The 27020-nt window shown below is 44.6% G+C and overlaps 1 protein-coding gene and 1 pseudogene across 1 annotated transcript in view; both read right to left on the bottom strand.

Annotated features, from left to right (window-relative positions):
• Window positions 1-27020, bottom strand: part of LOC144495886 (LIM and calponin homology domains-containing protein 1-like) — a 355764-nt gene that overhangs the window by 4967 nt on the left and 323777 nt on the right. Inside the window, 6 exon segments of the mRNA XM_078216622.1 lie at window positions 2697-2799; window positions 14163-14271; window positions 14533-14619; window positions 17460-17625; window positions 19334-19452; window positions 21617-21855. Of these exon segments, the coding sequence (XP_078072748.1) occupies window positions 2697-2799; window positions 14163-14271; window positions 14533-14619; window positions 17460-17625; window positions 19334-19452; window positions 21617-21855 (823 nt within the window).
• On the bottom strand, window positions 5448-5649 carry LOC144502016 (U2 spliceosomal RNA; annotated as a pseudogene).

The following is a 27020-nucleotide window of genomic DNA, read 5'->3' as shown; positions in this document are numbered from 1 at the left end:
TAATTATAGCGCGTCTCAGGTTATAAATGTTGCAATGCTACAAAGACTTATAGGAGATAAATACCATCATGGAATCACTCAGTTGACATCATTAAGCAGATCTCTTTTTAACATTCACAGTACTGCAATTCTGGACTTGGTCCTCCAAAAGGCCAGCCAGGCTTACATACCCTTACTGCACTTCCACGATGGGGCATTTTGGCCGGAATTCTGCCAGGAAAATGCTAAGTGCTGAATTCATGTAAAAACTGGAGTAACTCCCGCTGTTTTTTTTTAGCGGGATTTTCAAAATGAATCTCCCACACTCTCAGCACTGCAGAGTGCACTTGTGAGATTCACAATGAAAATCTGTGGGCAGGCCTATTCCCGCTGGAGAGGCCGGCAGCATAGCGCTAAGTGGACCACTTTGCATGCGCCAATCTGTCATAGTGGAGATCAGTGCATGTGCAGTAGCCCTGCACTGCCGGCTTCTCGATCGCTGGCCAGCACAGCAACACCCCATCGCTGCCCCTCTGATCTGATCGCTGGCCTCCCGGATGTCTCTGGGCCAGCTCAACTCCTCCCCCGCCCCCTCCGGCCCATCTTGATCTCGCTGACACCCCCTCCCCCACAGTACCGATCTTCCTGATACCCCGGCAGTCCCGACCCCATCCCCCCACAGCCCCACCCCTCCCCCCTGTGTGGCCAGCCCTGATCATCACCTTCCCTCCCTCTACCAGGGATCCCTATGCAAGGTGGCAGCAGGTCCTCCCCACCAATCTTGCCCATAGGCCCCACCCTCATTAGGCCATCTCCTTCTGGCCCCACCCCCTTGGCACTGCCTGATGGCCCAGTGGGCAGTGCAAAGGTGTCCCTTGGGCATGCCACTTTGCCCCTTGAGCAGTGCCAGGGGGCCAGGCTGGCACTATCAGGCAGGCAATGCCCAGGGGGCACCCCCCTTAACCCTGACCTCCTCAGAGGCCTCCATGGCCTCCCTTCATTCCAGCGGGCTCAGGCCACTTAGTGGGCTGTTGTAAACCCCGCTGGAGTGAACCAATCCTGGCGGGGTGTGGGGGAGGGGAGGAGAGGCTAGTGGGCCCAGAGGCTTCAGTCCTGGGCCAGCTAATAAGATTTAAATGGCGATTTAAATATTTTAATCAGTTCCATGCCCATTTCTGACATGGAGCTGATGATGCTGGAAATCCAGGCCCCAGTGCAGCGGGCTGGGAAAATTACCCACTTTATTTTTCACTGACATTCTTTTTATTATTTTTAAACACAAATTTGGAAATTCTATTAAGAATTCTTTCACAAGGTAACTAAAGAGTAGATTTTCCCACTCTGATGTATACCTGGAATATATATTGTTAAATTACATAATTCCAGCTCATAATTTCCCATTTATAAAGTTGTTGAATGCAAAATCATGAGCTGATATTACTTATTTTTCTGATATGAGCCAGGAGCAACACAATAAATGTTTATTCCTAAATTAGAGGGCAAAAATTGTGCATTTAAAAATCCAAGTAATAAATTTACAGCTTATACAATGTTCCACTTGCAAATCAGTTATAAGAAGATTAAAGTTCAAAGAATGAATGCTGAATTTAGATTGTTTTAAAAATGGCTTAGTCACAGAAAGCAGAAAATAAAGTATAAATGTAATAAACTTAAAACCAAAGGAGTGACGAGTGCATTTCTGGAGAAAGCTGTTCTGAATCCCAAGCTATAAATGCCAGTCATAAAAAACAGTACAATGTTTCTTATGTTACATAACCTATTATTCTTAAATTTGTAGCCACATTCTGAATATAAAAGGGACAATAGTAGCATCCAAGGGGCCTGTATCAATGAAGTTGATTGGCTAAGAATGACTGAAGAGATTTGAAATTGTCAGATGATAAGTAATGGATGTTGCAGACAATCGAGCAGGGAAATTCTGTCGGAGTAAATGCTGTTCTCAGACTCCCACTCAATTCTCCGCCCCCTCTGTCATTCTTGCCCGCTGAAAATGGGGACAGAAAATCCCCCCTTTAGTAAGAAACACATTAAATGAAGCCAAAAGAGAAAATGCTGGAAAATCTCAGCAGGTCTGGCAGCATCTGTAAGGAGAGAAAAGAGCTGACGTTTCGAGTCCAGATGACCCTTTGACAAATTAAATAAAGTGCTGCCAACTGTATAATGTTGGAAATTATATTTGAAATTTGTACATCTGATGTGCTAAGTGCAATTTTACAAGATGTAAATTTTAAATTTAAACTGGGGAAGAAAAGGGAAAAAATTTGCGAGTGATAATTGATTATTCACTTTATGTTTCCGCTCAATTTGAAATATTTATCATCACGACTGAAAGATTAACGATTATAATAACAACACTGTAAATAAAAGCAAATAATTTTCAACTTAGTCACAGGAAAATATTTGATTATGAATGTCACAATCTTTAATAATAGCAATTAAATGTTGACCAAAGTTTTTAACTTTCGGCCTTGCAGAAATTGCGATTCTTCAGATGATATCTTTACAAGTTTTAAGTGAGAAACATGGATGGAATTTTATGACCTCTCCCACCAGCCAGATTTCCGGTCCTGCCGAAGTCAATTGGCTTTTTGAATGGTTCACATCATTTTGTGGCCCCCACCCCCACCATAGCCGGGCTATAAAATTCTGCCCCTAGGGACATTTTACAAAAAGCACAGTGCTGAAACATAACTTACTTCGGGACCTGATGTAGCAATCATTACAATTGAGAAGCCCATTGCGGATCCGCACATCTGTCCCAGTGGTTGCATCTCCAAGTTGTCCTTGACAGATACCACACTGTAATATCACAAAAAAAGTTAATTAGCCATTTCAGACCTACAAAAAAAAACATCTTGTCAATTTATCTGAATGCACTACAAAATAAGAAATGGTCTAAAATTGATCAGGGAAGTTCATGTGGCATCTTGTCCCCCTCTTAGTCTGCTACATGTACTTATGGCCCCATCCTTTCTGTGAGCATACACAATTGCTGATTCATCCTTTATGTTACTCTAATTTTTAGTTGATGCATTTTCCTTCATGTCTTCAACAAGGTAAAAGATTTTGGTGATATTGATGATGAAGCACATCTTTAAAATGGCATTGGCATGAATAAATTGGCAACCAATATCAAGACTAAACAATACAAAGAAAGAAGGTACCTTCTGTCTGTGCAACTTAAATTATATAGTGCTTTCCATATTATAGTGGGCCAGATTTTGCTGCAGCAGGGCATCCAATAGTGTCTGCCTTTTGTTCAGGCTGGTTTCTGCATGCTCAGGTTTTTAAAGTTTTGTGCATGGCAAGTTGCTGATGACCATAGGATCCCTACAAAGCAGAAGGAGACCACTCAGCCCATCAAGTCTGTACCGACAACAATCCCACCTAGGGCCTATCCCCATAACTCCATGTATTTACCCGACTAATCCACCTGACACTAAGGGGCAATTTATCATGGCCAATCAACCTAACCTGCACATATTTGGAGAGTGGGAGAAAACCAGAACACCCAGAGGAAACCCATGCAGACATGGGGAGAACATGCAAACACCACACAGTCAATCACCCAATGATGGAATTGAAACCGTTTCCCTCGCACTGTGAGGCAGCAGTGTTAACCACTGTGCCACTGTGCCACACTAATATTGCAGTGAGGGAAATCAGACATCTGGGCTGGAGTGAACAAGACAGGGAACTGTATCTCCTTAACCAATCTGATTGAAGGATTGAGCAGCACATAGGCTAGAAGAAACTGTACATTGGAGTTATTTCAATGCCAAATCAGATATAGCATGTGAAATAAGGGGAGGTGTCATTCCATTAACTTTTGGCCCAGTGGTTAGCACTGCTGCCTCACAGTTCCAGAGACCCGGGATCGATTCCTGGCTTGGGTCACTGTCTGTGCGGAGTCTGCACATTCTCCCCGTGTCTGCGTGGGTTTCCTTCGGGTGCTCTGGTCTCTTCCCACATTCCAAAGATGTGCGGGTTAGGTTGATTGGCCATGCTAAATTGTCCCTTAGTATCAGGGAGACTAACAGGGTGAATTTGTGGGGTTACAGGGATAGGGTCTGGGTGAGATTGTTGTCGGGTGCAGACATGATGGGCCAAATGGCCTCCTTCTGCACTGTAGAATTCTATGATTCCATGATAAGACTCCAATTTCTTTACTGACTTCACAAACCTGGATTCCATACCTCAAACATGGGCCTCTCTGCTATTTCTACAATGTGACTAAAACCTCAGAAAACACCCTTGGATTCCAATAGTCTGCTGCAATGGTTTCAAACTGCAACCAAACTGATCACTTCCAGAACTCCTACTGCGGCAAGATTAACTACCTTTTATTGAGAGGATTACTATCGATTTCTTATTGTAGCTTCCAGCAAAACAAATCTTCCAGTTGTTTTTCCATTTCCAACTCTGCCTTATACTGAATACCAGTTCCATGCATCATGGACAATAAATCTATTTAATTTTTAAACTTATTTTATTTTTAAAGTTTCTTCATTTACCAATGTAGGAATTAAGTAATGTAAAATATTGCAATTTGAGATTACAATGTTTTAACATTTGCTTTTTTTCTGCTAAGGAAGGTCCTAAAGGACCTAACAACAGTTTTAACATTGATTCCTATGGGAATTAATTCCTATGGGAATCAATGGGCCTGATTTTACCATTTTCATTCTAAGTGCTGAATCTGGGCGCAATTCACATCCGACTTGGAAATCTGCTTTCAAGCACTCCCATACGCGCTCAGCCTGAAAGAAAAGTCACAGGTCTGAATCGCGCTGTGGGCGGGGCTTAGCACACCTGAAATGATCGGAGCTCTGAACTGCGCATGCGCAGTTAGAAAAAAAATTGAAAAAGCGTACCCGTGTCAGATTGCTCCCTGGCCGCAGAAAGTGGAGGAAGTGGCCCGGGAGTGAAAAGCGGGAGCGATGGCCCCCACAGACATCACTGTCCCGCTTATCTACCCACCCCCCCCCCCCACTACCCAGACCGATCGCAACCCCCTTCCCCCTTCCACCCACCAATTGCCCGCAGAGTGGCAGCGGATCCCCCTGCCCCCCCCTCCCACCACCAGAGATCCATCTGGCCTCCTCCCCCGCCACCAGTGGGCGATCGAGCTTCCTCCCCCACCAGAGATACATCTTACCCGCCTCCTCCCCTCCCAGAGAATGATCTGGCCTCACTCTACCCCCCGACCCCCCAGAGAACGATCTGGCCTCACTCCCCCACCAGACAATGATCTGGCCTCCTCCCCCCCAACCAGACAACGATCGGCCCTCTGCCCCCCCAACCAGACAACGATCGGCCCTCCGCCCCCCCCCCCCAAGCAAACAATGATTGGCCCTCCCTCCGCCCTCCCTCCTCCCAACCCCCCCCCCCCCCCCCCCCCAGAATGATCTGACCCACCTCCCTCCTCCCCCACCACCTGATCTACATGAGCCAAGCTGATTGGAGGAGGGAAAGCAATTCCTCCTCCAAGAATTGAGCTCATTTGCATCTTAGCAAAAGGCCGAGATACAGCTTTTAAAAATTGCTTCATATGAAACATATGAAGCTTATAATCTGACCCAATGGCCTCAACCAAGTGCAGCATCCGCATAACTACACTTGATCTTAGCCAAAAGGCCGAGAAGCTCGCCTCTTCAGCAGCTGGAGCGCTCGATTCAGGCTTCTATTCAGCAGGTTCATTTTGGTGCGATTCCAGATTGGCGAATTCGGTGGTAAAGGGGGGAATGCTGATAAAGTTGGGCAGGCAGTTCATTAGTTCAATTGAAATACATGCAAATACATTTAAATCGCCATTGCGCCTGTTTCAGGCGTGAATTGGATCGCGGCCGTTCTCGGGTCTCAGTAAAGTGGCCATCTGCGTGGACACGGGCGCGGATCGCGTTAATAGCCTCACACCCAACTTTACCACGTTTTCACGCCCACAACGGTAAAATCGGGCCCAATGTTTCGCTTAGAGTTGTTTATTTAAAGTTGCCATTTTTAGGAACACAACCACAACTTTGAGGACTCACAGTAGTCATAGTTGCTGATTCATATCTTACAACCAATGACCCAGTGTCCTCCATCACCACCGCTGTCCCACTGTTGGGTCAGATCCATTGAGTGATACACAGTTGAGAGAGAGTGGCTCTGAGAGTCCTGAACATTGACTGTGGATCCCATGAAGTTTCATTGAATTATGTCAAACATGGGCAAGGAAATCTTCTGCTGATTACCACCACTGCCCTCCCTTAGCTGATTCCAGTGCAAAAGGCATCTTAGCCAGAGGTACCAAGTGGATGATCCATCTTGACATCCTCCTGAGGTCCCCAGCATCACAGATGTCTATCTTCAGCCAATTTCATTCACTCCATTAGGTCTATAGGGAGGGGATCAAACTATTAGGTCTATAGGGAGGGGATCAAACTATTAGGTCTATAGGGAGGGGATCAAACTATTAGGTCTATAGGGAGGGGATCAAACTATTAGGTCTATAGGGAGGGGATCAAACTATTAGGTCTATAGGGAGGGGATCAAACTATTAGGTCTATAGGGAGGGGATCAAACTATTAGGTCTATAGGGAGGGGATCAAACTATTAGGTCTATAGGGAGGGGATCAAACTATTAGGTCTATAGGGAGGGGATCAAACTATTAGGTCTATAGGGAGGGGATCAAACTATTAGGTCTATAAGTGTGGTGGCTGGGGACGAGCTTGGGGCTGGGACAAGGCTGGCAAAGAAGAAGAGCACTCTGGGGGAGGATGACCTCACTGAGCCTGGGGGTCTGGAGTGCTTATACTTCAATGCAAGGAGCGTAGCAGGTAAAACAGACGAACTTGGGGCCTTAATGCGCACGAGGAATTTGGATGTGGTTGCGGTGACAGAGACTTGGTTGAAAGAGGGACAGGACTGGCAGCTGAATATTCCAGGGTACAAGTGTTTTAGGCGAGACAGAGGAGGGGCCAAAAGAGGTGGGGGAGTAGCGGTATTGGTTGGAGAGCATATTACAGCGGTGCAGAGGGAGGACAATTCGGAGGAGTCGTGTAGCGAGTCACTCTGGGTGGAGCTTAGAAACAGGAAAGGCGCAGTCACTATGTTGGGGGTGTACTACAGGCCCCCCAACAGCCCAAGGGAAGGGGAAGAATGGATATGTCAGGAGATACTGGATAGGTGCAGGAAATATAGGGTTGTTGTAGTGGGAGACTTCAATTTCCCTGGTATAGACTGGAAATCGCTGAGGGCAGGGACTCTGGATGGGGAGGAATTTGTAAAATGTGTACAGGAGGGTTCGTTGGAACAATATGTGGACAGCCCAACTAGAGAGGGGGCTATACTGGACCTGGTACTGGGGAATGAGCCCGGTCAGGTCTTCAAAGTTTTGGTTGGGGAACATGTGGCAAATAGTGACCACAATTCTGTTAGCTTTAGGATAGTGATGGAAAAGGATGAGTGGTGTCAAAGGGTAAGGTGTTGGATTGGGGGAAGGCTAACTTTATTGGGATCAGGCAGAAATTGGCAGCTCTTGATTGGGAGAGGCTGTTTGAGGGTAAATCCACATCTGGTATGTGGCAGTCTTTTAAGGAACGGTTGTTAGGGCTACAGGACAAGCATGTGCCTGTAAAAAAGAAGGATAGGAAGGGTAGGATTAGAGAACCGTGGATAACCAGGGAAATTGAGGGACTGGTCAAAAGGAAAAGAGAGGCGTATGTTAGGTCCAAGCAGCTAAAAACGGAGGGAGCTCTGGAGGAGTACAATGAAAGTAGGAAAATACTCAAACGGGGAATTAGAAGAGCAAAAAGGGGTCACGAAATGTTCTTGGCAGACAGGATTAAGGAGAATCCCAAGGCATTTTATTCATACGTTAGGAACAAAAGGGTTGTTAGGGAAAAAATCGGACCTCTCAGGGACAAAAGTGGGGACTTATGCTTGGAGCCCAAAGAGGTAGGGGAGATCCTAAATGAATACTTTGCGTCGGTATTCACAAAGGAGAGGGATGTGTTGACTGGGAGTGTCTCGGAGGGGAGTGTTGAACCGTTGGAGAAAATCTCCATTACAAAGGAGGAAGTGTTAGGTTTGTTAGAGAATATAAAGACTGACAAATCCCCAGGGCCTGATGGAATCTATCCATGGCTGCTCAGGGAGACGAGAGGTGAAATCATTGGGCCTCTGACGCAAATCTTTGTCTCGTCACTGGACACAGGTGAGGTCCCAGAGGATTGGAGGATAGCCAATGTGGTCCCGTTATTTAAGAAGGGTAGGAAGGATAACCCGGGTAATTATAGGCCGGTGAGCTTGACGTCCGTGGTGGGGAAGTTGTTGGAGAAGATTCTTAAAGATAGGATGTATGCGCATTTAGAAAGGAATAAACTCATTAACGATAGTCAACATGGTTTTGTGAGAGGGAGGTCATGCCTCACTAACCTGGTGGTGTTTTTTGAAGAAGTGACCAAAATGGTTGACGAAGGAAGGGCCGTGGATGTTGTCTATATGGACTTTAGTAAAGCGTTTGACAAAGTCCCTCATGGTAGGCTAGTGAAAAAGGTTGGATCCCATGGGATAAAGGGGGAGGTGGCTAGATGGGTGGAGAACTGGCTTGGTCATAGAAGACAGAGGGTGGTAGTGGAAGGGTCTTTTTCCGGCTGGAGGCCTGTGACTAGTGGTGTACCGCAGGGCTCTGTATTGGGACCTCTGCTGTTTGTGATTTATATAAATGATCTGGAAGAAGGAGTAACTGGGGTGATCAGTAAGTTTGCGGACGACACAAAACTGACAGGACTTGCAGACAGTGAGGAACATAGTCAGAGGCTACAGAAAGATATAGATAGGCTGGAAATTTGGGCAAGGAAATGGCAGATGGAGTTCAATCCTGATAAATGCGAAGTGATGCATTTTGGTGGGAATAATGTAGGGAGGAGCTACACGATAAATGGAAGAACCATAAAGGGTGTAGAGACGCAGAGGGACCTGGGTGTGCAAGTCCACAGATCTTTGAAGGTGACGTCACAGGTGGAGAAGGTGGTGAAGAAGGCATATGGCATGCTTGCCTTTATAGGACGGGGCATAGAGTATAAAAGTTGGGGTCTGATGTTGCAGATGTATAGAACGTTGGTTCGGCCGCATTTGGAATACTGCGTCCAGTTCTGGTCGCCACACTACCAGAAGGATGTGGAGGCTTTGGAGAGAGTACAGAGGAGGTTTACCAGGATGTTGCCTGGTATGGAGGGGCTTGGTTATGAGGAGAGATTGGGGAAACTGGGGTTGTTCTCCTTGGAAAGACGGAGGATGAGGGGAGACTTAATAGAGGTGTATAAAATTATGAAAGGCATGGATAGGGTGAACGGTGGGAAGCTTTTCCCCGGGTCGGTGGTGACGTTCACGAGGGGTCATAGGTTCAAGGTGAAGGGGGGGAGGTTTAACACAGATATCAGAAGGACATATTTCACACAGAGAGTCGTGGGGGCCTGGAATGTGTTGCCGGGCAAGGTGGTGGAGGCGGACACACTGGGAACGTTTAAGACTTATCTAGACAGCTATATGAACGGAGTGGGAATGGAGGGATACAAAAGAGTGGTCTAGTTTGGACCAGGGAGCGGCGCGGGCTAATTGTTCCTTGTTTCTCGTTTCAAGGCTTCATTCTATGATCATCTTGCTGGTGCCAGTACAGAGCGAGACTGCGGATAGTTGGGAACCTGTCTCGGGGGCAGGGAATTCATATGGTGTTTGTGGAAGTGGAAATGACTAGGGTTGGGAAGCATTTTCCGATCAGGGCCATTGTGATCTCCTGGACTCGTTTCGATCGCCTCAGGGGGTCGGAGAGGAATTTCCCAGATTTTTTTTTTTCCCCATATTGGCCCTGGGGTTTTTCACTCTGGGTTTTCGCCTCTCCCTGGAGATCACATGGTCTGGAATGGGGGAGTGGGGGTGAGTTAATAGGTTGTAATGAACAAAGCATCGTAGCTGTGAGGGACAGCTCGGTGGATAGGATATTGGTATGTAGATAGGCTGGAAAATTGGGCGGGGATCCTGGATTCAGGATTCAATCCTGGACCGGGGAGCGGCGCGGGCTTGGAGGGCCGAAGGGCCTGTTCCTGTGCTGTATTGTTCTTTGTTCTTTGTCCATATGATATCAAGGAATGACTGGATACTGCAAAGGCAATGGGCCCTGACAACATTCCAGTTTTAGTACAGCAGACTTGTGCTCTAGAACTAGATAGGTCCCTAGACAAGCTGTTTCAGTATGATGACAGCACTGGCATCTATCCCACAAAGTGGAAAGTTTCCCCAGATGTGTCCTGTCCAGAAAAAGCCAGACAAACCCAGTCTATCAATTTACTACCATCAATCATCAGCAAAAAGATGAAAGGTGTCATCAATCATGCTATCAATTGGCATTTACTCAGCAATAACTTGCTCATCTATGTTCAGTTTGGATTCTACCAGAGCTACTCAGCTCCTGACCTCATTACAGTCTTGGTCCAAACATGGACAGAAGAGGTGGGGTGTGAGTGACTGCCTTTAATGTCAAGGAGCATTTGATCGAAAGTGGCAACAAGGAGCCCTAGCAAATTTGGGGTTAATGGATTTAGGAGCTCGCAAAAGGAAAGTTGGTTATGAGGTTGGAGGCCAATCATCTCAGACCCAGAACATTACTGTAGGAATTCCTCAGTGTACTGTCCTAGATCCAACCATTTTCAGCTGCTTCATCAATGATCTTCCTTGCAACATCAGGCCAGAAGCCAGAAGCTAATGATACAACAGTGTTCAGTACTATTTACAACTCCTCAGATACTGAAGCAATCTTTGACCACAAGCAAGTAAGGTCTGGACAATATTCACTCTTGGGCTGATATGTGCTCCAGTTTCCTCCCACACTCCAAAGGTGTGTGGGTTAGGTTGATTGGCCATGCTAAATTCACCCTCAGTGTCAGGGGATTAGCAGGGTAAATACATGGGTTTACGGGGATAGGGTCTGGGTGGGATTTTGTCGGTGCTGGCTCGATAGGTCAAATGGCCTCCTTCTGCACTGTGGGAACTTTATAATTCTAACATGCATTCCAGTACAGCACAGGAAAAAGGCCCTTCGGCCCTCCCACACGAGGACCAGGTAATGACAATCTTGAACAAGAGAGAATCTGATCATCTCCCCTTGACGTTCAATGGCATTACCATCACTGAACGTATCACCATCCTGGTGGTTATCATTGACCAGAAACCTAACTGGACCAGCCATTTAAACACTATGGCCACAAGAGCAGGTCAGAGTTTGGGAATTCTGCAGAGAGTAACTTATCTCCTTACTCCCAAAGCCTGTTCACAATCTACAAGACACAAGCCAACAGTGTGATGGAATACCCTCCACTTGCCATTCCACAGCATTCAAGAAGCAAAACGGGGACACGAGATTGTTTTGGCAGATACAGCAAAGGAGAATCCAAAGAGCTTCTACAAATATATGAAGGGCAAAAGAGTAACAAGGGAGAGAGTAGGGCCTCTTAAGGATCAACAAGGTCATCTATGTGCAGATCCACAAGAGATGGGTGAGATCCTAAATTAATATTTCTCATCAGTAATTTGTGTTGAGAAAAGCATGGATGTTAGGGAACTTGGGGAAATAAATAGTGATGTCTTGAGGAGTGTATATATTACAGAGAAGGAGGTGCTGGAACTCTTAAAACGCATCAAGGTAGATAAATCCCCGGGACCTGATGAAGTGTATCCCAGGACATTGTGGGAGGCTAGGGAGGAAATTGCGGGTCCCTTAGCCGAGATATCTGAATCATCAATAGTCACGGGTGAGGTGTCTGAAGATTGGAGGGTGGCAAATGTTGTGCCTTTGTTTAAAAAGGGCTGCAGGGAAAAGCCTGGGAACTACAGGCCAGTGAGCCTCACATCTGTGGTGGGTAAATCATTGGAAGGTATTTTGAGAGACAGGATCTACAGGCATTTGGAGATGCAAGGACTGATTAGGGACAGTCAGCATGGCTTTGTGAGTGGAAAATCATGTCTCACAAATTGAATTGAGTTTTTTGAAGGGGTAACCAAGAAGGTAGATGAGGGCAGTGCAGTTGATGTTGTCTACATGGACTTTAGCAAGGCCTTTGACAAAGTACCGCATGGTTGTTGCATAAGGTTAAATCTCACGGGATCCAGAGTGAAGTATCTAAATGGATACAAAATTGGCTTCTTACAGAAGTCAGAGGGTGGTTGTCGAGAGTTGTTTTTCAAACTGGAGGCCTGTGACCAGCGGTGTGCCTCAGGGATCATTGCTGGGTCCACTGTTATTTGTCATTTATATTAATGATTTAGATGAGAATATAGGAGGCATGGTTAGTAAGTTTGCAGATGACACTAAGATTGGTGGCATAGTGGACAGTGAAGAAAGTTATCTCCAATTGCAATGGGATCTTGATCAATTGGGCCAGTGGGCTGATGAATGGCAGATGGAGTTTAATTTAGACAAATGTGAGGTGATGCATTTTGGTAGGTTGAACCGGAGCAGGACTTACTCAATTAATGGTAGGGCATTGGGGAGAGTTACAGAACAAAGAGATCTAGGGGTACATGTTCATAGCTCCTTGAAAGTGGAGTCACAGGTGGACAGAGTGGTGAAGAAGGCATTCGGCATGTTTGGTTTCATTGGTCAGAACATTGAATACAGGAGTTGGAATGTCTTGTTGAATTTGTACAAAACATTGGTAAGACCACACTTGGAATACTGTGTGCAATTCTGGTCACCCTATTATAGAAAGGATATTATTAAACTAGAAAGAGTGCAGAAAAGATTTACTAGGATGCTACCGGGACTTGATGGATTGAGTTATAAGGAGAGGCTGGATAGACTGGGACTTTTTTCTCTGGAGCGTAGGAGGCTGAGGGGTGATCTTATAGAGGTCTATAAAATAATGAGGGACACAGATCAGCTAGATAGTCAATATCTTTTCCCAAAGGTAGGGGAATCTAAAACTAGAGGGCATAGGTTTAAGGTGAGAGGGGAGAGATACAAAAGTGTCCAAAGGGGCAATTCTTTCACACAGAGGGTGGTGAGTGTCTGGAACAAGCTGCCAGAGGTAGTAGTAGAGGGTACAATTTTGTCTTTTAAAAAGCATTTAGATAGTTACATGGGTACGATGGGTATAGAGGGATATGGGCCAAATGTGGGCAATTGGGATTAGCTTAGGGGTTTTAAAAAAGAAAGGGCAGCATGGACAAGTTGGGCTGAAGGGCCTGTTTCCATGCTGTAAACCTCTATGACTCTACGACTCTAAGCTCAATACTATCAAAGACAAAACCTACCGGCTTAATTCTCAAAAGCAACCCCATTCATTCCCTCCACCACCAACGCACAATGGCAACAGTGTATAAGATGGACTATTGCAACTCATGAAGGTTCCTTCAACAACACCTTCCAAGTCTGTGACCTCTATTATTTTTAGAAATCATAGAATCCTACAGTGCAGAAAGAGGCCATTCGGCCCATCGAGTCTGCACCAACCACAATCCCACCCAGGCCCTATCCCCATATCCCCACATATTTACCCACTAATCCCTCTAACCTATGCATCCCGGGACACTAAGGGCAATTTAGAATGGCCAATCAACCTAGCCCGCACATCTTTGGACTGTGGGAGGAAACTGGAGCACCCGGAGGAAACCCACGCAGACACAGGGAGAATGTGCAAACTCCACACAGACAGTGACCTGAGCCGGGATTCGAACCGAAGTCCCTGGAGCTGTGAAGCAGCAGTGCTAACCACTGTGCTATCATGCCGCCCAAAGAAGAAGGGCAAGAACACCCAAGTTCTCCTCCAAGCCACACAAGATCCAAACTTGGAAGCACATCGTCATTCCTTCACTGCATCTGAATCTAGAACACACTCCCTAACACCACTGTGGATATACCTACACCAGATCGACTGCAGTGGTTCAAGAAGGTGGCTTACCTTCTGAAGGGCAATTATGAATCCCATCCAATGAACAAATTAAATAAAGGAGCTGACTTAATGGACCAGAAGATCTTTCTTTTTGAGATTATTAATTCTACAATAATTTCTACAAATAATATTTTCATATATAAGTACTGCCCTGATTCCCCTTTATAAAAATACCTGGTCACCATCAACATAGACAACATTTGTGTACAGCTTCTTGAATTAGGACTCACCGTGAAACACTGAATATGGAAGTAAAGACTGAGTGTTTCGATGATCATGGCTGCACCTTTTCCAAGAGGAAGCCCACAAGTTGAGCACAGCTTCTTCCCACTGACTGACCTACAAAACAAGGTAGAGAAACAATGATCAAAGCTGTTTCTTCAAAGAATTAAACATGATAAGCATCTTTGATGGTTTTAATCCTGACTCTTTACTAGAAAAATAATCATTAGATATACACCTACACCTCAATATCCTGAATCAGGATTTAACCAGTAACAGCACTCCTTTCTGTTTATCTATATATTTTGGGCTGTAGCACACATTTTAACTTTGCAGGGGTTGTCAGGATGTACCACTGATCCTTTCTGTGATGCCTACCTGCTGGGTGATTGGAGCTGAAGAGGAGGAGATGAGTGTGGGAGAGGCAGAGATTGGCCTGACTGTAAGTTTTCATGAGATCCAGACCTAGGAAAAGAACAAAGATTCAAACATGTTGACAATATTCATTTATACAAGATAAACATCCGGTCGGCTGAATATTTGGAGAAACTGGTAATACATTCAGTAAAATTCTTCAGATGTCCAAATATGGGTACTATCTCCCACATTTGTTTGACAGTGTCTGGAGGCCGTGTATATTAATTGCATTTCACAACAGTCCCAGGCTTGATAGAATGGTCTACGAAAATCCCCTAACCCTTGACCCATGCCTCCTTGGAACACAGCAGTGACGGGCTAAGTTGGATGATTGTATGGTCAGCATTCATTGTCACTGATGCTAGAGGGATTTCTATCTTCCATTCTGTGAAGGTGGAACATGATGGAGTTCACTTGCAAATTGGTCAAATGCAATGAAGTTCCAAAAGAAGAAATGCAGAAGTAAATGGTACCTGAGCACTGTGGAAGGGTTTAAGAAGAACCCCATCATACAATGTTCCCTTGTCAGCCTGCGCATTTATAAAGTACTCTGGTCACCAATCTCCAGAATGGAAAAGATAGATAACAAGGCAGTGAGACTGGAGGCTCTTTTAATATGACTTCTGTTAACAATTAAATAAAACAAGCCAGGAAAAGAGTATTTATATTGTTTCTCTTTTATTACTGAGCCCTAACATCAATAAAGCCCTAACTTTCAAAGATTTCTGTACACCACAGTACTTGCAAAGTTGTTCGGGAAAAACTATTTCTGAGTACTTCTCCAAAACTCTGTACTCAACATAGATCTCCAGAACATCAAGGAATATACTGGCATCCATAAAATTATTCAGACTCTCAAGCAACTAAATAAATGTTTGTTTGAACTTAAAAATTGCATTTCAAAGTACAGTACTTTGAGAACCTTTAACACCTTCAGCTACTATTCAGTGGAAAGGGATAAGAATGCTCAGTTGTGTGATGCGTATTGAGTTGGTATGAATGGTGTAGCATGGGTCATCAGCCAACGCAAGCAGTTCGTAAGCCAGGGATAAAACAGGTGTATAATAAACTTGATGTACATTGGCCCAGATTTTGGAATAGTAATGACAGCAACGCTGTCAGTGTTCAAGAAAGAAAGGGAAAGACTTGCACTTTTCTGATTCCTTTTTATTTTTTTTATATCCATGGGATGAGGGTGTTGTTGGCAAGGCCCAGCATTTGTTACTCATCCTTAATTGCCCTTGAACATTAGGGGTTGCTGCCATGGAGCTCTCAAAGCCACATGAGTGCAATGGATGGCAAAGCCATTTCAGAGGGCAGCTAGGATGTGGATCTGGAATCATGCATAGGCCAAACCAGGTCAGGACGGTAGATTTCCTTCCCTAAAGGAGGTTAGTGAACCAGATGGGCATTTATGACAAGTGATGATAGTTTTGTGGTTACAATCACTGGGGCTAGCTTCTCATTCCAGATTTTGGATGGTGAAATTTGAACCCATGTCCCCAGAGCTTTAGCCGAGATGTTTGGATTACAAGTTCAGTAACATTGCCACTACACCACTGCCTCCTTGCACTGGACTTCTCAGTGTTTTACAGCCAGTGAAGTACTTTCAAAGTATGGTGACTGTTGTAATGTAGGAAACGCAGCAGCCAATTTACACACAGCAAACCCGCAGAAACTGCCAAGTGATAATGAACAGGTAATTTGGTTTTTGAAATGTTGATTTGAGGGATAACTATTGCCAGGATACCAGAGATAATTTCCCTGCTCTTCGGCAGTCTAAGCATCAGAGGCAAATCTTCAGGTCTGCTCTATAATTGATCATGTTGAAGTAAGCACCACATTGTATCTTTCTTCTGAGGGACTTTGAGGATGATCATGAGCATTCATTTGTGCTGGTACCCTTTATCACTCAGCAGCCTGGCCTGTAAGAGCTACGGCTTTGCGAATATCAGAGGCACCTGGGAATGTCTCATATGTATGAGTCACGGCAACTCCCAGAGTACCTGGCACAAATTTGCATGATGTCACACACCAGCTGAATGTTTAGTGAGTGGAACCCTTTCCTGTTCATGAGCATTAGGGGCTGCTGCCATGGAGCTCACAAAGCCACATGTGTGCAATCACAAGCTGAACTCGAGGGAATCCAGAAATTGCCATGACACCGAAGAATCTAGCAGTCTGGCTAGCTTCATCCACTGTGAACTCTACACAATGATGCCCCTTGCTGGATCCATCATCTCCTTGATACATTTATATGGGACTGAGAGATGCCACATAAGGTCCTCTGTGGATCCCTGGAACAACCTAGTCGCAAAACAAGTGAGTGCAGCGGTGGCCATCAGGAAACTGACAGGGTATGTTTTCCCAGTCCATGTGACATCAGCTCTTCTTGTAGAATGTGACGGATATGATCCACCACATCTTTCGACAAGTAGTGTTCGGTGGCACAGTGGTTAGCACTGCTGCCTCACAGTGCCAGGGATCAAGGTTTGATTCCCAGCATGGGTCATTGTTTGTGTGGAGTCTATTGGTTCTCCCCCTGTCTGCGTAGGTTTCCTCCGGGTGATCCGGTTTCCTCCCACAGTCCGAAAGATGTGCTCGTTATGTGCATTGACCTTGCTAAATTCTCCCTCAGTGTACTTGAACAGGCGCTGGAGTGTGGCAACTAGGGGATTTTCATAATAACTTCATTGTAGTGTTAATGTAAGCCTATCTGTGACACTAATAAATAAACTTTAAAACTTTGAACAATGTATAATGGAAATTCAAAGCTTCTCATCTTTATACCATAAGATTTACTGCCAGACCACTGTGGTACAAGGTTCATAACGTCAAATACAAGTTACAGTTCAGGTAACATTTGGTTGAACAATTTGACTACTTACCATTTCTTTCTGTCCGTCATACTGGACTGAAGAGCCCAGCTTCTGTCCAACGATCCAGTCTTCAGTCCATCCTGAAGCCCCTGCTGTTGCTTTCTCTGAATTTCAAGGAACGAAGGAAATTCCTGAGCGTTCCAGGATCTGCCTGCAATCACTGGGGACCCTGCAGCTGAAAGCAACAGAAAAAGGTGAATGTTTTAAATACTTGGGAACGAATTAATTGGTATCAAAATACAGTCATTAATTTCTGAAGCAATGAAATGCTTTTATCTCAATTAAATGAAACTGCTGGTTTTAGCGCTAAAGGAGACAGGGAACAACAAAATGGTGGGGATCCAAACCAGCCAATATGCATCGTGATCCATGCTGATCACAATGTTAGATAGGGAGACAGCGTGGTGGCCTGGGTATGCTGGAAGAGACCTCAGACAGCGTGGAACAATAATTTGGCACAAAACCTGCCATCTTGACCTACCAATACCCTCACCTAAAAACACACAGCTGAACATACATTTCACTGCATGAAGGGATCCTCCACTAATGCAATCAATGGAGATCATCATACCACTTTCAGTTGTGAGGCTGCCTTCTGCAGAATGAATGGAAGTACTGTGTATTGTGTTATTGGAAAAGTTGACAGAAATGTTATCAGTCAGATGCAAGTGGTGCTGGGCATGTTGGAAGAATGCTGTAAATCTGAAAGATCTCTGAACAGAAAGCTGACTCCCAGTTATGAATGCTATAGTTTTCAGTGCCACTTTAAAATGAGATAGGTGGACTTGGCGGCAGTGGGAAAACTTCAGATGATTCCGACTGGATTACACCAATAGTAACCCAGAAATTGTTAGAAGAATTAAAACCTCTTCTAATATCTCGATGACCATTGCACAGGTCTACACTGACCCTCCCATAGGGGTTCCCCATACCTCTAACACCTCCATAGGGTACTCCCTCCACCCCTTCCCCCATGGGATTCCCCCCACACGGAGACTCTTCACCCCCACAGCCCCCAACCCTCACGCCGGCTGCCGCCACCTCCACCCCCGAGGACGGATCCAACACACTTCCCCCATCCCCCGCCTGAAGCCCAACCCAACAGCCCCCACTGCACCACCGAAGCCCGACATTCCAAGACCTGATCCCCCTCGCCACCCCACCAGGCACAACACCCCTCATGCTTCCAAAGGCCCCCCAAATCCCCCAGCTCCCCTCATCCCCAATACCTACCCAATTATCTCATACACTTACCTTCTCCCTGGCCTGTAAAGGACCTTTAAAAACTTGATTGGACCTTCAAAGCCACTTGCTTTACGCAACTACTGCTGTAAAAATGGGAATATGGCCTCCTTCCCTTCTGGAGGCCATGTCTGGGTCAGGTGCTTTTTCAGAGAGTCAGTGCAGACTCAATGGGCTGAATGGCCTCCTTCTGCACTTTGGGGATTCTATTGCTCTATGGTTTCTCTGGTCTTGCCTGGCCTGTGTCAGAAGGTCAGGTGAAACTCGATTTCGGGTAAGAAACTAGGATTGGAGTGTCAATCCAATGCTGATTGCTGCTTCCAGGAAGTTCAAGAAATTAAGTCAGAAGGGAGACCTGGGCTGAAATTTTCCAGCCCTTGCCACCAGCGAGTTTTTCCAGTCCCAGATGGTCACCCCCAGTGGTGTGCTTCCCAGTGATGGAGGGTGCAGGTCACATAAGACCCCTAAGGCATCGGTGGGACCGGTAGATACTGTTGCTGGCCAAAGGTGGGCAGCTCCACCACTGGAAAATACGCCGCGGGGTTGTCGGGTGGCAGAAAATCCCATCTGGGGATTTTTTGGAAACATCTGGTGATTCGAAAATAAAGGAAAAAGCATAAATCCAATTGAGGAAGCCTAACCTTGAGCTGGTAGTTGCTGATGACATGAGGAGGGTATTTGCCAGTCTGTCTGGTTCTGACTTTCACTAACAGTCTCTTTGTCCATTTGGAAAATGTCCGCTTCAGACTGGAGGTTCAACCTGTTGGTACAGAACTCAAAACGTTATTGAAAATTATTTCATATTTCCAACAAAAATTGTTCTTTTTATTTCTTTAGGTGGTAGATTAGTGACACAGTACATGTTGCAGCATTAAGAAATGTATTTAGGATAAGGTTTTAGCTTTGCAAGTCTTCACACAGCCATTCTTGCCCTCAAATCTCTGGGAGATACAATGTGGTGCACCGCAGTCTTCTAGTGCAGTGGGTAATGTCCCTGCCTCTGTGCTGGAAGCTCTGAGTTTGAGTTCCACTCTAGGACTTGATGGGCAAGGAAGGTGCGTTTATAATATAGCCAAATGGGTTGAGTATCAACCTTCAAACCTTTCTAACACATCCCAATGGCAGGAGCTAAGAACTGGTACGATTTTTGGTCAGATAATGGAAGGAAATTTGGTGTTAATGACATAAGTAGGAATAGGGATATGGTTCTGCAGTCAGAATTCAGGAAGCTAGGTATGAGATCAGCAAGTAGGATCTCAAATCTGGTCATCTCCAGCGTAGCGAAGGACATGTCTCCATCAATGGGGACAAAGTGGAAATGATCAAAAGTTTCAAGTTTTTAGGTCTCCAGATTACCAACAACCTGTCCTGGTCTCTCCATGCTGATACTATAGTTAAAAAAGCCCACCAACACCTCTACTTTCTCAGCAGGCTAAGGAAATCTGACATGTGTGCTATGACTCTCACCAACTTTTACAGATGCACCATAAAAGCATTATTTCTGGTTGTGTCACAGCTTGGTATGGCCTCTGCTCTGTCCAAAGACACAAGAAACTACAAAGGTTTGTGAATGAAGCCCACTCCATCACGCAAACCAACCTCCCATCCACTGACACTGTCTACTGTGTCTACTTCCCACTGCCTCAGAAAAGCAGCCAGCATAATTAAGGATCCCACGCACTACGGGCATACTCTCTTCCACCTTCTTCCGTCGGGAAAAAGATACAAAATTCTGAGGATACATACCAATCGACTCAAGAACAGCTTCTTACCTGCTGCCATCAGACTTTTGAATGGACCTACCTTACATTAAGTTGATCTTTCTCTACACCCTAGCTATGACTGTAACACTACAATCTGCACTCTCTCCTTTCCTTCTCTATTTATGATATGATTTGTCTGTATAGAGCGCAAGAAACAATACTTTTCATTGTATACCAATACATGTGACAATAATAAATCAAATCAAATCAACAAAATAGCGTCATGTGCGAGTGAGTGCAGAAATGGGAGGATAGATCAGATGAAAACATGGCTGAAGAGATAGTGCAAGAGTGAGGGCTTTAGATTCTTGAGAGGATGTTTTCTCTTTTGAGACAATCTCGAACCCTCTGTGAATTAACTAACGATAGTCCAAGCTCATTTCTTAAGGGAGGGCGCTTGTGACCTGCAGACAGGTAAGATTTATACTCTTCGCTTAATCATGTCCTGTGTTTAATGCAAACTTGATTATTTGATCCATTTTCTCTGACGGCAGTATTTCTTGTCTTCAATCTTCAACATTGAACAATTCTTAAAAACAGTGAATTTTTGGAGACTTCACTGATAACATGCAGTGTTGCACAATGAGAGTGTTGATTGGAGAGGCAGGTGCAGAAGCCAGTGCTCTGTTTTGTAGTTTTCCTTATGGTTCAATCAGTAAGTTCTCAGAGGCTTTGGAATTGCGGTAGCGGGCTGCTCAATGGCGGCAAAGGCTGGGGGATTATGCACAGAGAACAACAGCCTCAAATTGAAGTGCACCTGATTATCAAGTCATTAAATATAAAAGCAATGAGAGGTAATTTAAATAATCAGAAAATTAAGTTTGCCACACATTGGGCTTGCTGATCTCCAAGCCCTGCTGTTGTTATTAATAACAGCCTCAGAAACAGTTTTGCCTTTGGTATCAATAGATCGCTTGGCTTTGGGCTGATGCAAAAGGCTCTGGATGATTGGTAAGTCAAAAGGTGGATTAATTATAAAATATATCACCGGACCTCTTAGTGCCTAATAGGTAATGATTTATTATGAACAATATTAAATAATACACCATTTTAATATGCCTGTTATATAACTATTGTAGCAATAATGTGAAATGAGTGGTACTGTAATTATCATACAGAATGAGAGGTCAGAGGGTTTGCAAAACTTATTGTTTTACTCACACGTACTTTTGCTCTTCCGATCCAACTTGTTTGGTCTCCTGCCAGTGCCATTTCTCCAATTTGTTCTTCTCAGTTTCATCCCCATTTTTCTGCTGCCCTTCCTCATCTTTTTTAAGGCCCAGTGTCTCTTTCTGCTCCCACATCAACTTTTGTTGCCCTTCCTTCTGCCACTGTCGCTCCTCTTCTGCCTGCATCCGACCCTTTTCTTCTGCATGCCAACTCTCTGTTTCCACCGTATTCTAGCAGTTAAAGGCACAAGTGAGTTTATAGATCCAAACATCATTTGTCTAATACAGAAAAAAATACTGTTGGTACTGAAAACCTTAAATAAAAACAGAAAATGCTTGAAGACGCAGTTCTGACAGTCAGCTGTGCAGAAAGAAACAAGAGTTCAGGTTTTAACTCAATGACCTTTTATCAGAACTAGAAAAAGTTAGAGATGTAATGGATTTAAAGCAAGTACAGAGGGAGGGAAAGGGGGAGCGGAGGAAAAGAACAAATGGCCTGCTGTGTGACAGGGTGAAAGATGTTATAATGTAACCAATGATAACATTGGATCTGTTATAATGTAAACAATGGCAAAATGATGTGACACAATGCAACCAATGGCAAAATGGTGTGGTGGTCAGCTGACCAGCTGACCCAGTATAAATAAGAAGCATTTGGGAATTGTGGAAGCTTGTACGGCCCAGGGTGTGACCTCAAGTGTTGGAGTAATGAAGTTTCTTTACTAAACCTTTTTCTTTGATTTACTTTCTGAGGTTAGTTGTTTTATTGCTTGCAACTGAAGTACCCCTACTGCCAGATGGTGGCAGAGGAAAACCTATCGTAGATTGGTGTTTGTTTTCTAAGGCCTAAAGAGGTGCTACAGACTCAGGACATGACCATAGCAGAAGGTAGAAGCAAACATACGTTGTTTGATTGTCCCCTGTCTTTTCGGATCATACCAGCAATGGAAGGCAGAAGTGGAAATGTGGAACTTGTTACTACAATACCGAGAAACAAGCAAGGTACGGCTTTGCTTTGTCACTTCCGGCTAGAAGTAAGATAAGGAGCAAAGTGTTTCCTGACTGGAAAGCAGATGTCCTAAATAAAGAAGGGTTACAGCTTCTGTTGCAATATCTAGATAAGGGAGGCGATTTTCACATCCTGCTGCGCTAATTGTTTAGCGTTGTGGGCTAGGCAATTCAAGCAGTGCCTGGTGCGCAGGATCTGCGCTGGGTGTTACGCCCTGATAGCGTCCCCCAGTGCCAGATTTCCAGCGGTGTCAGCTCTGTGTTGGAAATAGGCATGGACCTGCAATATAGATGCAGGATGTCATTTCCCTACAATTTAAATAAGATTACCCGGTCCGGGACTGAAATCACTGGGCCCGCGGGATTACTATATCTCCCCACTTTCGGGGAATTGGCGGTCCAACCCCGCTGGTGAGAAGGGGGGAAATTGGGGCCCCCAGTGGGTTGGGTGCCTGGGGTGGGGTGCCCCCTGGGCATTGCCAGCCTGGCTCCCCAGGGCTGCCCAAGGGGCAAAGTGCCAATGCCCAAGGGGCACCTTGGCACTGCCCATGGGGGGGGGGGAGGGGGTGCGGCAGGGTCTTCAGTCCTGGGAGAATCACCCTCTCAGAATTTTTTGGGAGAATCCCAGCCAAGTTTTTTTACCAAAAAGATGAGATTTTGGAGAATTATGAAGGGTTGGTGATTTTTGACAGGATTAGAAGACAAGAAAACCAGTCCATGGAGGAATATATCATGGATTTTGATAGGGACCGTAACAGGCTAATGAAATTTAATTTGGCGATTCCAGATGCGGCATTGGCCTTTATGTTTTTGGACTGTGCATGTCTGTCTCAGATGGACAGTCTTCAATTTAAGGGAACAGAGCCCCTCTTTGATCAAATAATAAGATCATTAAAAAAATTTTTGGGAAACAAGCATTTTCCCCCCCACTTTTTTCAGTTCAGGTTGGAATGCCAAAGCACTCAGAATAGAGGATTCAATGGTAGCTCAGCTGTGTTCTCGACCAAATGGTACACAAAGGCCCCGAAACAAAGTTAGATGGACAAAAGACAGAGATTCAATGACAAATTATATGATGCATCAAGGAAAAGCTGTGTTGGGATGGGGAGGGGGTAAAGGAACAGATAAAGAAATAAGAAATGTGTCTAGAGGAAGTGTAAATGGAAAATCAGTATCAACAGCTGCCATCCAAAAACAAATCAAAAAGAGGTTATGATCTGAAATTTTGAACAAAGTGTTAAATCTGGAAGGTAGCTGTTACTTGAGCTTGTGTTGAGCTACACTGGAACAGTGTAGGAGACCCAGGATAGAAATGTTCGAGTGAGAGTGGAACAAAGAATTAACATGACTGGAAGCTCAGGATCCAAAAGGCTCAAGGTGACCAGAATGGCAGACTGGATGAACTGAATAGAGATAATCCGCAAAGCACTCACCATGTCTATAGTTGGTCCCTCTAAAGTAGAATAGACTACATCATGAACAATGAATACAGTATATCAAATGGAAAGAAATATGAATAAACTACTATTTCATCTGCAAGGCATGTTTGGTACATTAGACACTGAGAAGGAAAGAGACAATAGGGTAGGTATAGTATCTCCTGCACCTGTATGAGAAAGTGTGGTGGGAAGGGGAGACTGTGTTGGTAGGTGACAGTGCAGTAGGCCAGGGTGTTGTGGAACTAACAGCCCATTGCTGAATGAGGGGAAGTGAAGATGTGTTCAGTGGTGGCATCACATTGGAGGTGGTGTAAATGCCAGAGAATGATGCACTGAATGTGGAGGCTCCAATGTGATGGCTTCATGCTTGCTTTAAACCTGCTACATCTCTGACGAAAGGCCATTGACCTGAAACATTAATTGTTTCTTCCTCCACAAATGCTGCCAGAACGACTGAGTATTTCCAGCATTTTCTGTTTTCATCACAACAATTGTCTCTTGACTGCTAAAATCTTAGCAGAATGAAAGACCAAGCCAAATATCTGAGTCGCATTTCCTTGATATTGTCCATTTGTCAACATTGTAAGATATACATTTCCAAACAAAGGATTAACTGAAGTTGCTGGAAATCTGAATTAAACAAAAGACCAAAAATAATAAACAGAGAACAAACCAATCAACACCTATGGAGGGAACAGACAAGTCAGCTTTTCAGGGTTAATCTTAATCTAAACTATCTTGAGGCTGCATCAGAATGCTGCTGAATAAGACTGTCTACAAATACTCAAAGCCCATCTCGCTCTCCATTGGAATGCCACCCACAAGAAAATATGAATGATTTACATAAGCACAGGAGCATGGCTACAAGAAAAAGATTTGTGGCCATGTTTTTCTCTTCTGCTGTTTTACTCAAACATATGCTGCAGATGGAAAATCTGGCCTGGAGCGTAACTTCCTGACAGTTAAATCAGAGATCCTGCACCTACATTAAAAGAGAAATAGGATAGAGATATTGGGAGTGAACTTTCTCAGACCTCCCCTGCTACGTTGCTGTAACTTTGCTGAAAATCCCACCGACCAAATCTAAACAGGATTTCTGCTAAAGTTAGGATTGCAGCATGAGAAATCCTGAGGAATTCCCCTCCACTGAGAAGCTTAACTTTCAACATTTACTGTTTCTCCCTTCCACAAATGCTGCCAGACCTACTGAGCCAATAATATGGAAAAGCTTTTTTTATTCATTCATGGGACATGGGCGTTGCTGGCTGGCCAGCATTTGTTGCCCTTGAGAAGATGGTGGTGAGCTGCCTTCTTGAATCACGATGTGGAGATGCCGGCGTTGGACCTGGGTAAGCACAGTAAGAAGTCTCACAACACCAGCTTAAAGTCAACAGGTTTATGTGTAAACCTGTTAGACTTTAACCTGGTGTCGTGAGACTTCTTACTGTTCTTGAATCGCTGCAGTCCGTGTTCTGTGGGTTGACCCACAATGTTGTTAGGGAGAGAATTCCAGGATTTTGACCCAGCGACTGCGAAGGATTGGCAATCTATTTCCAAGACAGTATGGCGAACGGCTTGGAGGAGAACTTGTAGGTGGTGGTATTCCCATGTATCTGCTGTCCTTGTCCTTCTAGATGGAAGTCGTCGTGGGGTTGAAAGGTGCTGTCTAAGGATCTTTGGTGACTTGCTGCAGTGCATCTTGTAGGTAGTACACACTGCTGCTACTGAGCGTCGATGGTGGAGGGAGTGGCTGTTTGTGGACGTGATGCCAATCAAGCAGGTTGCTTTGCCCTGGACGGCATCAAGCTTGAGTGCTGTTGGAGCTGCACCCATCCAGGCATGTGGGGAGAATTCCATCACACTCCTGACTTGGGCCTGCAGATGGTGGACAGACAATGGGGAGTCAGGAGGGGAGTTAGTTGCCACAGTATTCTTGGCCTCTGACCTACTCTTTTAGCCAATGGTAACCCCAAGGATGTTGTCAAGTGTGCTTTAAATATAACAGTCAAAAAGTGATTGGAACATTTAAAAAATAAAATGGCTGTCTTATTAATGAAATGTAAAAGTCTAAACATAATAAAAATCAGTTTTCAAAATGGAAATACCAGGAATTATCTTGTTTTCATAATTCCAAAAGTGTTTGGTTTGTGTTTTTCACAATGCAGATTCAAGAACACAAATGCATACCTGAACTATAAAGATAATGCAGTATAATCTGATTTTTAAAAATGTATTCAGTCACGATGTGGACATCGTTGGCTAGGCCAGCGAGGGCGGAAGCAGTAATGCCGAAACAGGAAAGTGCTTTTAAATTTATGTTAATAGACATTGCGTCCTTTCTAGGTGCAAAGCTGTTCTCAGCGGCAAAATAGGCCTGGGAGGATAGCAAATGGGCACAAATTGGATTTGTTCCCTCACACTTTTTTTTCCTGGCTCACTACGCTGAGTGACCAATGCAGCGAACCAGTAAGATTGCGCCTAATATCTTTCCTTAAATAAGGGACCAAAACTGCTCTCAGTACTCCAGATGTGGTCTCACTAGTACCTTGTACAGTTGCAGGACGACTTCCCTAATCTTATACTCCAACCCCCTTGAAATAAGGATCAACATTCCATCAGCATTCCTGATTAGCTGCTGCACCTGTGTGCTAGCTTTTTATGTTTCTTGCACAGGTACCCCCAAGTCCCTTTGTGTTGCAGCTTTCTGCACTTTTTCTCCATTTAAATAATACTTCATTCTTTTGTTCTCCCTTCCAGAATGAACAACTTCACGTTTTCCCACATTATACTCCATTCGCCAACCTTTTGCACACTTACTTAATCTATCAATATCTCTTTGTAAACTGTTTGCATCCCTCTCAACTTGCCTTTCCACCTATTTTCGTGTCATCGGCAAATTTGGCTACAGTGCATTCGCTTCCGTCCTCAATCATTAATATACATATAATG

This window comes from Mustelus asterias, chromosome 1, assembly GCF_964213995.1.
Source record: "Mustelus asterias chromosome 1, sMusAst1.hap1.1, whole genome shotgun sequence".
In the NCBI taxonomy this organism is placed as follows: Eukaryota; Metazoa; Chordata; class Chondrichthyes; order Carcharhiniformes; family Triakidae; genus Mustelus; species Mustelus asterias.
This window is presented reverse-complemented; position numbering and strand designations above follow the sequence as displayed.